Source organism: Leptodactylus fuscus, chromosome 1, assembly GCF_031893055.1.
Source record: "Leptodactylus fuscus isolate aLepFus1 chromosome 1, aLepFus1.hap2, whole genome shotgun sequence".
Classification (NCBI taxonomy): Eukaryota; Metazoa; Chordata; class Amphibia; order Anura; family Leptodactylidae; genus Leptodactylus; species Leptodactylus fuscus.
Genome location: NC_134265.1, coordinates 182,691,149 through 182,704,347, shown reverse-complemented (window position 1 = coordinate 182,704,347; position 13,199 = coordinate 182,691,149). Strand labels below are relative to the sequence as shown.

The following is a 13,199-nucleotide window of genomic DNA, read 5'->3' as shown; positions in this document are numbered from 1 at the left end:
CATGTTTTACCTGGTGGACACTAGCCCTTCCCTGGCTTCCCTTCTCAACCTTGTTCAGCAGTTTGGCTCTGCATGTGGATTGCAAGTTAACTGGGCAAAGTTGGTCCTTTGCCTTGGCTAAGGCCTAATACAGTTATGCCAACTCTTCCTCCCAGTTTGCTCTCTGTGAGACAGTTGAAATATTTGGGGGTGCAGATGTCTCACACATGGAACAGTTTAAATTCCTAAACTGAGACCCCCCTCTTTAAGTGTACGAAGGTCAGGCTTTCAGACTGGTCTACACACCCTTTGCTTGCTGATTTGTTGAGTCCCTTAAGATGGATTTGGCTTAAAATTTATTATACTTGTACACTAACAGGGGAGGCCACCCAGATTTAGTCTGGTAACTCTGCAGTGAGACTTTAATTCAATGAATCACAGCAAGTCTATGTTAATTGGTGGCTAAATATTGCCTTCAGTAATGCTAATAAAGTCCTGTTTGGAACTCTTCTTGGCTCTTATGAGAGCTTGTCCACCCTTGCTTTTCTTGAGGGCAATGGTCCAAGTGTAGCTGGCAGTGAATGCTATGTTTGAACACTCTGGCCGTTCCCCTCATACACCCTTATGACACAACCTAATCCTGCCCCACCTATTAAATTATCTTAGGGGGTGTTCAGTCACCGGGCTTCCATTGGGACGGCTAAAATCCAATTTTAAAACCCATTCATTTGAATGGGTTTTAAAAGCAAAACGCTAGTGTCCGTATGCAGCCTCTCCACGGGGAAACAGGTTTTTTCGTCCAGACAAAAAGTCCTGCATATCCGGCTTTGTGTCCGGCCAAAACACCAGTGGTTTGCTTTTAAAACCCATTCAAATTAATGGGTTTTAAAACTAACTGCCGGGTAGCCCTCCCCTATGCAGTTTCTCCAGGGGATAGGATGGAAACCCGTGCATTTATTCACGGCCGCAAACTAGCGCGGCGCATACGCTCCCCGCTCCCATTGAAATGAATGGGAGCGTGTACGGCACGCAAAGGGTCACGCGGCGTCTATGTGCCAAATCTCGCGGCACGTAACTCCGTGTGAACCCGGCCTTAGGGCTATTTTACTGGGGAAGGAAGCTCAGTTAGGAGCCTGGTACACACAAGGAGTGTGTGAGGAAAAACACTCCTGAGGAAAACAGGTACCTTGTGGACTTTGACTGGCTAATATGGTGACTCAACCTGCTGAAGGTCAGAGAGGTAACCTGCTGTTTAGGTAGAGCCGGACAAGGCTTAGGTTTTGTTGTTTTTGTTTCTTTGCTGGCACAGTGTTTTATGCTGAAAACCCAAATAAAACACTGGACTTGTTTATCGTACTACCTGTCTGCATGGTGTCATTGCCGTTCCCAACCGTGTGAGCTGAACCCCTTACAATCCTCATAGAACCACACATAAATGATTCTAAGTGATTCTGTTAGAGTTAGTGTAATTCTACAAACTTACTGTTTAGTCCTTCTTTGTTGACTATATTGCTGCTTGTGAGGGCTTCATAATACTGCTGATTACTCATCAGAGTGTGCATACCAAGGATAGCTGAAAGGGAGACAGACAAGTCTGAAAATTAAAAAATATACCAGCTCAAATATAATATACATTTTTCAGTATAATTAAAAACCGTATGCACAACAACAGATGAATTATAGTACTTCCTCAGAATGCAATATGGGAATTCACCTTGAATCCCCTGTCACATTTTTTTTTTTTTTTAAGGATTATCCGTTGTGTTCTTAACAGGAGTTCTGCTCCTAAACAGTTTTGTAGAGCCCTAAAATGCCAGTAAAGAGGAACCCTGACATATGACCCCATTTTGGAAATTTAGGAATTAATCCAGAGGTACAGTGAGCATTTTTTAATCCCCAAGTTTAGCATGTTTTTTTTCCCCCCAGAAATGAATACTCAGGTGATGATGAAAGGTGAAAATGGCCATTTTCCCAGGAATATGTCATTTCAGTGTGTAATATGTTGAACCCAGCTTCTGTCAGAGATGAACACTCCAAAAGGTGTTGTGCCCAGTATACGTCCTTAACAGTTTTTGGAATTTATCTCTGCTAATACAAGCTAGACACAAGCTATCAAGCACTGAATTGGTGTTCCTCTGGAAAAATAATTTTCATTTTTCAATATCATCTGTACATTAATTTCTGGAAATTAAATTAATGCAATGCATAAGGAGTAAAAATTCTCGCTACGCTGCTTGATAAATCCCTTCAGTGGTGTAGTTTCCAAAATGGGGTCACGGGGATTCCACTTTACTGGCAACTCATTGGCTCTGCAAAAGTGGCATGATATCCAAAAACCACTGTGCTCCAAAAATCAAAATAGCGCTCCTTCCCTTCTGTACCTGGCTATATCTAAACAGCAGTTTATACCCACATATGAAATTGTTAAATTCGTTATGCTCGGTACAACATTGTCATATATGTGCGCATAAACTGCCATTTGGGAACATAAAAGGGGATAGATATGAAGGAGTGCTATGTGCTTTTGGAGAACAGATTTAAATTGTTGGTTTTTGGGCGCCATGCCACATTTGCAGAGACCCTAAAATGCCCCTACAAAATGGGGTCATTTCTTAGGGAGTTGCAATTTATTGGCACTTTCAGGGCCCTGCAAAAACAACATGGCAACAGAAAGTGCCTTTAAAGGGATTCTATCATTAAAATCACATTTTTCTCGATCACACGTAGGAATAGCCTTAAGAAAGGCTATTCTTCTACCTTTAGATGTCTTCTTCTACCTTTAGATGTCTTCTTCACGCCGCCGTTCGGTAGAAATCCCGGTTTTCATCTGTATGCAAATGAGTTCTCTCGCAACACTGAGGGCGTCCTCCCAGTGCTCAAACAGCACTGGGGGTATCCCCAATGCTGCGAGAGAAATCTCCAGCGCCACCTCCATCTTCTTCAGGAACGGCCTTCCTGGGTTTCAATCTTCTAGGCATGCGCAGTCGGCTCTGCCAGCGGGCCTCAATCAGAGCCGACTGCGCATGCCCGGCAGCCACTAGAAAATGGCTGATTACACAGTAAGCTGGTGTAATCAATGTTTATAAACTTTCAACCAGGATTGGAGACTGCATAGGGATAAGGTATAATGGAAAGATTTGCACCTATCTTGTGTTTTCAACCTTCTACTGGTTATGATCTAGTAACAACAATGCAAAAAAGTGATTAATACACTGACCCATATTTACTAAGGCAGATCTACCGCCAAAGTGGCAAAAAAATGTGCTTCAATTTGGCTAACTTTCCCTACTATTAGGACTAATGATTGTTAGTAGAAACCATTGGCAGGTGCAAGATCTACTGATGTTTGTAAAGCTTCCTAACACTTAGCAGCCCCCTGTGCTGCCCCCTACCTGACAAGTAGTGACTCATTCATCTGATCAGAGTGTGAGGGGAGAAGTCTGCTGTGACTGCCAGAGCTGCACATGAGTTTCCTCCATTTCCATTGCACCCAGCAATTCAGCCAAATGTAAGTGTATTTTTTTGTGTGTAAAATATGTATATTTAATATGTATATTTGTTTACAGTATGTGTCCTATATACTGTGTGAATATTGTATGTTTGTAGACAGGCATGTGTGTGTATAAATGGTATATGAATGTATATGTGTAAGTACATATAGCATATGAATCTATTTCTATCTGTGTTTTCTTATGTACGTGTACCATTATGCATACTAGAACTGTATTTTTTTGTGTTATGCACAGTATATCTAGATGTTAAAGGGTTGTCTAGGAATTACAGTTTTCTGCAAGGAGGATGGGGAAAATGAAAAATAAAAAAATAAAACCCATACTCACCTGTCCCTGATGCTCCAGTGTCTCCCACAGCTGTCCGGTCTAGCGACGCCTGGGAGCTTGTTCTGGCGGAAGTCCTCGTAGCACGTGACCACTGAGGCCAATCATCAGCATAAAGAAGGGAATTGGGACATTATACGTGATGCATGTGAATGACATCCCGGTTCCTTTCTTTAGGCTGCCAAGGCTGTTGTTTGACTATAGTGGTTACATGTGGCAAGGACTTATACTGGAACAAGCTCCAGGGTGCTGCTGGACCAGACAGGGGTGGGAGGACAAGAGACAGGTTAGTGTGGGTTTTATTTTTAACTTTCTCCATGCAAAAACCTGCAATTCCTGGACCACCCCTTTAAGAATTAGGCCCAACACATCAAAACACAGCTAAAAAACACTGAAGAAAAAAGCAGCGAAAATACATTTTTTTCTACAGCATTTTTCATTGAGCTTTTGGTGGAAATGCTAGTAATTCCGCAGCTAAAAGTAACATGCTGTGGATGAGATTATATGATTAAACTGCAGCTAAATCTGCAATAAAAAAAGCTGCTTTTCCACAAAGTGGGGCCTCAGCCTCAGGGCTAGGGCCCCATGTGGCGTCCCGCAATGCTTTTCACAGAAAGTTTGCAGATGTTTCATCTGCAGCATTTACACCGTGTGGGGCCCCGACCTAAAAGGTTTCTCTTATAATCAAAATGTATAACCTAAAATAGGTGATAAATGGCCAACTGCTGTGTTATGAGGTCAGGTGTCCTGTATTCTCCCATTTCAATAGTTTGGTAGGTGAGTAAGCGCACTGTGGCCTGTATAAAGTGTGTGGGCTTGATGGAGGTAGCAGAGGTCAGCTGTTGCCATCTGTCCCACAGACTTTGAATGGAACAACATAAATCCCATCCAGACTCTGCTTAAAAACTCTGCAGCATAATCTGAACTGAGCTGCACAATATCTCGCAACAGCTTCATGTCCGCTTATGGCGCAGGTCATTATGAGCATTGTTTTGGAGTAGATTAGGAAAATCCTCTGCTGGTTTCCTGCAATGGGATATTATAAGCAGCGGACACTTATCCTAAGTGGAAGTATCTGCAATCTGTACAGAAGACTAGACGTTTTTGAAAATGCAGCTTTTCACACATTTTTGCAGATTTTTTTTCTGCAATGTGTGGATGGGATTAGCCAGAATCCAATCTACTTTGCAGGTACTATAAAATGTATTATTTTTGCTGCAGCATTTCCGCTGCGGCCAAAACACTCCATTTTCACAACGTGGGGCACCGGCCTTAAAGAATTTAGGAACAGCCCTCTAAATACCAGTGATAGGCACAGCAGCACATTGAATTAACAGAATGTGACTATGCAATATGTACATTATTTCAACATTTGGGTCCAACTTTTAATTTTGCCCTAAAAGCGGCCCTGTTTGCGATCTACATGTGCTAGAGTTACTAAGAGGCCAAAACTGCTGAGTCATGTGCTTGCCAGGAAATTAATTAAGACTGGTCTAACAATCAGTAATCTTAATAAGTTTCCCCCACTAACTCCAAGAGACATATAAAATAAAGAAAATGAAAGAAACAAAAAAGACGTGAAAAGTATATCAACCAAGGACAGCATGTTACCCAGAAATGACCAGGTGGAGAACTGTCTGTGAGTAGTGGATGCAGATGTAGGAATAAGGCCTAAAACTGGAGCAGCCAGGATCCATAATGTTTGTTTTGTCTTGAATTGATATGTATGAAAAGGTAATGGCAGGAATAATGAATATGCAGCAATGTCACCTTCTTCTCTTCACATTACTAATACCAGAATCATGTGTACTTGTTTATTAGCACTTGTAAGTTATTAGTTAACATGAGGAGGAGGATTGTAATAAGGCTTTGTAACAACTGCAGGATATAATATTTACCGCATAGCACTCCAATACACACAGCTAGGCTAATGTTGTCTCATCATAGCAACAGAAACCACTAAGAGGACTGTGATCTTATTTTTGGAAAAACACAGAACAACAAAGAAAACAGACATGATGTATTATGAACATTGTCTTACAATCCCCACTGAGACTTCCAAGGATGGAGAATGTTAAGAAATGAACTGGAAAATATGAGAATATGAGGAATAAAATTTTCACGCAAACTGCTAATTTACTTTACTAAACACCAATGACACCACAAATAATTATCTCAGAGTATGAAGATTTAAAGTCACTGTAAAAAACAACGTATATAAGGCTCTGTTCATACTGTATTATTTTGTAAAAAGTATGTACAAAAGATTTGATATGATATAGAATTATATGATGAGCTAGAATCATATATCCACTGTCTAGCTTATTATTCTGACCAGAAATAGACAAAACTAATTCAATACTAGCAGAAATAGCAGCAAATCAATACAGCTCAAGTAACAACTGTGACTCATGACTAAGAATGGGAAGCTAAAAACAGCAGTAATAACATCAGTTGCTATTTTTCATACCAGGTGATATGATTTGTATTTCGAAAGCGGACACAGAGCCAAGACATTTATAAATGTATCACAAGTGTCAAAAGATTATAGGGATAATCCATGTTGGATCATTCTTACTGCTGAAGGGGGCGTAGTCACACTAGGTCAGATGGTGTGGCTGAGAGCAACTGCAAATATAAGCATATCAGCTGCAGCCTTGCCTACCTTCACAATCACAACCTAGACATACAGACTGTGTGTGCTTCCAATGTGGGGCCAAGTTTGCAGCCTGCATGACTCTTTTCAGTGACATCTGAGTGCATTCACGTGTATGGGGGTTTCTAAAGTGTTCCGTTCCGATGACACAAATGATTATAGAGCAGGTCCTATCCTGCTCCCTGTCATAGGAAAGGATTGGAAGCCCCCATAGACGTGAATACATCATGGAATGCACTCAGATGGCACTTGGATATCACTGTAAGGGTCATCTGACTGCATTTAGCTGCAAGCTCAGCCCTACATCAGATGCACACATGGAGTACAACTGATTTCAACCATACTTCAGCCACAAAACTGATCGTTACATACAACTGACTGGTGCCTAAAGTTTACCTAAAATAAAATTGGTCCTGTTAGATTTAATTTGCTGGTCAGCTGTAACCATATGTGTATGTAACTGTCTAGAAGACATCTAAGTGATGGATCTCAAGGGCACATGTGGGCTAGAAATATGTCCTAGGGGGTAGTACTGATTACTTACATTTAAGTATAATTTCTGTTTTATGTGTTCACAGGGTGTGTGTATGTGTAATCATCAGTACATACCTAAATACTTGACATTATTTTCTTTCACCTACTACTACCTTGATTTCATCCAGCTTTCATCTGGAAACATTTGGTACATTTTGCCGGTCCTCAGACAACCATTCATAAAACCTTTGTTGTTTCTGTGTTTAGGACAATCAGAAGAACAATCAAAATGATCCAACAAACGATGACGTGATTGAGCACTGCTTGTCTAAATTCTCAAGTGTATGGCCAACTTTAGAGTGGCTCACATGCTTTTTCTGTAGGGTAGGAGGAGCAAGAAGTAATCCCAAACTCAGTTCAGAGTGCAGAATACTCTGTGCTAGCTGTTTTATTATCTTATATGTCTGACCATGTAATGTTCTTTTGACCAGATGACAATCCACATCTGATCTAATGCCATCAAATAGTATATTGATGTCTCCTGAAATTCCAAACAACACATGAAGGCACAGTTTGGGCCCATTGAAACGGGCACAGAGGGTGTGGACTATGGCGCGGAATCCACATCATAATCCGCCCCCTCACAATGGTGGTCTATGGAGACCGCTAGCGGGTTTTTTTCCACTAGCGGCATGTTACAAGCTGCCCTTTCTTAGTGGCAGCAACCTCTGGAGTCGGCCCATTCATTTGAGCCTACTCCGGAGGAAGAAGCTGCGACAGTCGTGGCAGGCGGATTTTGGCCCGAGAGTGATACGGCTCCCCGCGTCACTCTCAGTGCCAAAATCCACCCTTCTGCCCCCCGTGTGAACTAAGCCTTACAGTACATAGTTACACAAGGTAAGAATTACTGAACCCCAGAAGGAAACCCAGATTTCATGATGTGACATTTGGCTCTTGATGAGATACAGCAAAGCCTGGTAAACATAGGCCACAATGTTCTAGCATGAGATAATAGTCACATTTCTGCTAATGTAATTAAACGTGAGTATCATATCAAAGATCCATTAAGATTTTGGCAAGCACACGGTGAACCTTCTGCAAGTCTGAGAACAAACTACTTGGAGAATTTCCCTCTCAGGTCATTCCTCTCCATTGTCTACTTTATTTTTCATCTCTTGCCATTTTTTATTCATGGTATATGATAAAAAAATACAGATAAAACAGTAACAACTTACAACAGTTAATAAGGTACCAATCTACTCTGAATTTGCCAAAATATGCCTGGAACACCAGCAATGCTGAGTAAGGTTGTGTCTGGTACATGACTTATGGGCAATGTGTATTCTTCCACACAGGAAAGTCCGAATGGTCTAGAACAGGGGTAGGGTAACCTTTTTTGTTCAGTGTGCCAATTTAAATTACAAAAATCAAAGATGAGGTACATATACGAGTATGAATTATGAATTATATGAAAGCCTGGTTATACTGCCAGTGAGTCCTTATACCAGCATCAAATTTGAAAAGCACTTGTCATCCATTTAAGGGGCCTTAAGTACTACTGTAGATTAGAAAGAAGATTATCATCTATGCTATTCTTCACCTAGCCAAGGATTATTATACCGTATACACAAACACAAAAGTAATTGAAGTAGATGAAATGTTTTTTTATAGTCTTTGCTCCTAGGCTCATACTTGCCTGCTATGTCACAAAGCTCTGCATCAGAGGCATTGGCCAAAGCTTCCTCCAGTTCTGGCTCAAGAGTCACATTTTCTAAAACAGGATCTACTGGCTTAATCTTAGGAATCCATGGTTTGCCTAAAAATAATTATAAAATAATAAAAGTTTACATTTGACATAATTCTGTACAATTAATGTTCACTATTTATATTGCACAGGATTTATAGTGGCAATGCAATGTTATTACAGCCTGCAATAATATCACTTGTCTGCTATAAAACAGATACTGTGTGATATAAATAGTGAAGGGCCCCCACACAGTAGAATCTGCTCCACAGTGGGCCCCAACATAGTACAATCTTCTCCACAGTGGCCACTACACAGTATAATATACCCCACAGTGATTCACAGTGGCCCCTACACAGTACAATCTGATTCACAGTGGCCCCCATGCAGTTCAACATGCTCTACAGTGACCCCCATACAGTACATTATGATCTACAGTGGCCCACACAGTACAATCTGTTCCACAGTGGCCCCCACACAGTACAATAAGCTCATCAGTGGTCTACACAGACTACAATATGCTCAACAGTAGCCCCCACACAGCATAATATACTTCATAGTGACCCCCTACACAGTATAATATACTCAACATTGGCCCCAATATAGTATAATATGCTCCACAGTGCCCCCCCCCCCCCAATATAATATGCTCCACATTGGCCCACACACAGTATAATATACACCACAGTAACTTTTTTTTATATTTCCGTGTACGGGGTGCAAGCAGAGCCAAATGTTCTTTTTAGTTATACAATTTTGGGAAATGTCTATTCCTTTTACCACTTTTTATTCAAATTTTTTCAGAAGGGAAACAGCGGATAAAATGGCAGCTTGAAACTTTAGATTTTTTTTTCCTGCTATGGTGTTCACTGTACTGGAAAAAAGGGATTTTTGTGTACTCACCTGTAAAATCCTTTTCTCGTTGTTTCACTGGGGGACACAGCACTTTCAGTATAGACCTGGTCACTTGGAGGCGGACACTAGGGAAATGAAGGCAGTTGGCTCCGCCCACACAGGCTATACCCTCTCACTCTGCACTCAGGCAGTTTTGTACCACAGCAGTAGGAGACAGACCAAAAACAAGAAAAAACAAACATGGAACCAACAACCACGAACAAACCTAAATTTGTGAAGAAATAAAACCCCGTACACAAAATAACAATGGGAGGGACCTGTGTCCCCAGTGAAACAATGAGAAAAGGATTTTACAGGCAAGTACACAAAAATCCCTTTTTCTCGAAATATTTCACTGGAGGACACAGCATCTTGGGACGTCCAAAAGTAGTCCCTGAGGGAGGGAAAAAACAGACAGTCCTGCGAACAATCGGCACATTGCCACTTGCAGAACCCTCCGACCAACTGACATTGGCAGAAGACACAGAAAAAAATCTGGTAAAAATTAAGAGAAAATGTGTACCAAAGCCCAGGAAACAGCTTTGCAGACCAGCAAAACAGAAGCCTGATGCCGAAAAGCCCCGGTGGCACTGGGAGCGTGAGCTGCTATATGGCAGGGCGAATCACTACCTTTTAGCCGTAAGGCTTCCTAATGACAGACTGAATCCATCTAGAGATGGACACCCTAGAAGCAGCTAGCCCTTCCTAGAGCTCTCTGGAAGATCAAAAAAAGAGCATCACAGCGCCAAAAAAGGTATCGTCAGGGGTAGAAAAAACCCGGCTGCCTGGAACAACATCCAGGCAATGGATGGCGCTCACGAGGATCCTTAGGCTCCAGACAAAAAGACGGCAAGACAATGTCCTCATTGATAAGAAAGAGGATGCCACCTTAGAAAGAAAAGATAGTGGAGAACAAAGAACCACCCTGTCCTGTGAAGAAACAAGAAGGAAGACTGGCGCGCAAGCTGCCAGCTCAGAACTCTACAAATAGAAGTGATTGCAACAAGTAAAAAACCATCTTCCAAGAAGAAAATGGAGCGATCTTTGCTCTAGAGGCTCAAGGGAGGAGCCTGAAGTACCTAAAAAACGAGATAAAGTTATCAAGGATCAACTGGAAGCCGGAAGGAGGGACACAATGAGCCATACCATGGAAAAAAGCTTCTTTGCTTTAGCAAGGAAAACCAGGGCCTACTGGAAAAGAAAGGAAACGCAGATATCAGACCTTTCAGGGAGAGTCCAAGACCCTGATCCAACTCAGACTGAAGGACGCCAGGATCCTGGGCAAAGAAAAGGAAAAAGACAACAATCTACAGTTCCGCACCAGCGGACATAAGGCTACCAAGTGCGATGGAAAATTTTAGCTGACTGAGACTCTCTGGCCTTGATCATAGACTAAAAAACAGGCTTCAACAGCCTCACCGTTAAACGAAGCTAACGTAAGGTGGGGTGGAAAAAGTCTTTGAGAGAACAGATCCTCCCGCAGAGGAGCAAGTCAGGGCATCTGCCAACAGAACCCTGAGGTCTGCGTACTTGCCAGACGAGGCCAGTCTGGAGCTACCAGGATGGCAGGAACCCCCTTGAGTTCCTTGAAAACCTGAGTAAGGATGGGAACAGACAGAATTGAAAACTCCCACCAGGGAATTACAAGAGCATCGGACACAATGTTCGAGGATCCCTGCACCTGGCCAACTACAGAAAAACTTTGTAGTTAAAACAGGAGGCCTCAGAAAAAACTCCCGGCTCTTGGTTCCGCCCTGGATAGTCAAGAAGGCGACGGCAATGGAACTATTGGATGTAGAGCAAGATGGCCGACCCCGGAGAAGTGGGGGGGGGGGGGGAGGTCCAGTACGCAGAGCCCGAAAGAAGGCCCTCAGTTCCAACAGATTGAATTGGAGGGAGGATTCCTTTCGGATCACCATTCCAGAACATCCTGGACTCGGAACCCTGCATCCCCCCGAAAGGCTGGCATCGGCAAGACAAGACAAGACTTCCCCAGAAAAACCCCCAGGGAGGAGTGCCATCCATGAAGTTCGAGATGAACTCGAGGAACAGAGGAGTTAGGCGATCCAGGCTGGACTGGCACTGGCCTCAACGTGCCAAGATTGCCAGCTGAAAGACAGCAATTGGAACTGGACTGAAGAGTTCAAACCTTGGTTTCTGGAGGAAGAATCTTGCCCAGACGAGTATCCAAAAATATATCCAGAAACCTCCATGCGCTAAAAAGCACAAGACAGGACTTCCCCTCGTAGAAGAGCCAGCTGAACCACCAAAGAAGATAAGATAATCCTTTAATAGTCCCACAGTGGGGAAATTTCAACATGTTACAGCAGCATAGTAATACAGATACAGGGATAATACACAGTAATATATTACAGACATAGGCACGCATATGCTGAGAAGAGAAGATATACTAGGAGTCCATAGCAGCTAAGGAACAGAAGCAGAAACAAGGAAAACTTCATAATCATAATCATTAGTTTTCTGTGCGGAGTGATCTTCGCTTGGACTGATGTAAATTATACAGCCAGGTTGCAGTTGGAACAGTTACAGATCCAGAGTGATCTGTAACTTGGAGAGACTGTCCGTCCTGGAGGGAGCCTTTACCAGAAGATCTTCCAGGTACGGGACAACAGCCACACCTCTGGAGCAGAGAATAGCCATGAGAGAGGCCAGCACCCTAACAAAAACCCGGGGGGGGTGAAGGTCAACCCAATGGGCCCAAGTGGAGCGTGACAAATTGGAAGCTGCGACCCTACCACAAAAAATAGAAAACTGCTGAAGGGCCAGCACAATGCACAAAAGGAATGTGGAGTAAGTGTCCATAATGGAACAGAGAGAACTGTCTTTTTTTTTGGAACAGTAAACAGGCTGGCATAGAACCCCTGGAAATGTTGAGAAGCAGGCACGGGCACAATCACCCCCTCTGCTGAAGCATGGAGACTGCCTCGAGAAGAGAGGCCGCTTGCTGGAGGCTAGAGCAGGGATGCCCAGCAGGACTAGTCTTGCTGGAGGGCTTCTTGGAGGATGAATCCAAAGGAGATTGCCCCCTGAAGAGTGAAGAAGAGCTAACACTCTGAACATCTCTGAGAAAGCAGGGAACTTCCAACCCCAGTCGCTACTCCAAGCCCTTTCCAAGGGACGGCACTGCTCACATGAGAAAAAAAGGGGGGTAGAGCAACCCCAATCATCTTAGAAGCAGGCTCAACATTCCAGGAATGGAACAACCATGTGACATATAGCCACAACATCAGCAGCGGTCTTGGCAGACCAGAGAGCCGCTTCAAGGGAAGCATCACATAGACATTAGAAGTGTATAGAATCTGCTCTACCAGAAGCTGGTAGTCCAGCAGAGCTGACACATTAGCAAGATCAGCCCTCAGCTGTTTGCCCCAGGAGATACTATTTATCCAAGACGCAGCAAAAAGAGGAACACTGGTAGTCCTGCAAAGCTGATTTATCAGCAAAAAAGAGAGATGCACAGAACAGCTACAAACAAAAGGCCGACCAGCCAAAGAGTCCAGCCTTCTAACAGAGACAACACTGAGAGAGGGAGAGTTACTGGAGGCAAAATAGGTAGCCCTAGAAAACCTGGCAATGGCTGAATAACTGCAAAGGA

General features: G+C 43.0%; 2 protein-coding genes across 2 annotated transcripts in view; both read right to left on the bottom strand.

Annotated features, from left to right (window-relative positions):
- NCBP1 (nuclear cap binding protein subunit 1) overlaps positions 1-13,199 on the bottom strand; it is a 278,082-nt gene that overhangs the window by 85,186 nt on the left and 179,697 nt on the right. The window lies entirely within an intron of this gene.
- The window catches only part of TMOD1 (tropomodulin 1), a 61,242-nt gene that overhangs the window by 20,099 nt on the left and 27,944 nt on the right, over positions 1-13,199 (bottom strand). Inside the window, exons 4-5 of the mRNA XM_075280373.1 lie at positions 8,642-8,761; positions 1,463-1,552 (exon numbers count right to left, since the gene is read on the bottom strand). Of these exons, the coding sequence (XP_075136474.1) occupies positions 1,463-1,552; positions 8,642-8,761 (210 nt within the window). The remainder of the gene's footprint in view (positions 1-1,462; positions 1,553-8,641; positions 8,762-13,199) is intronic.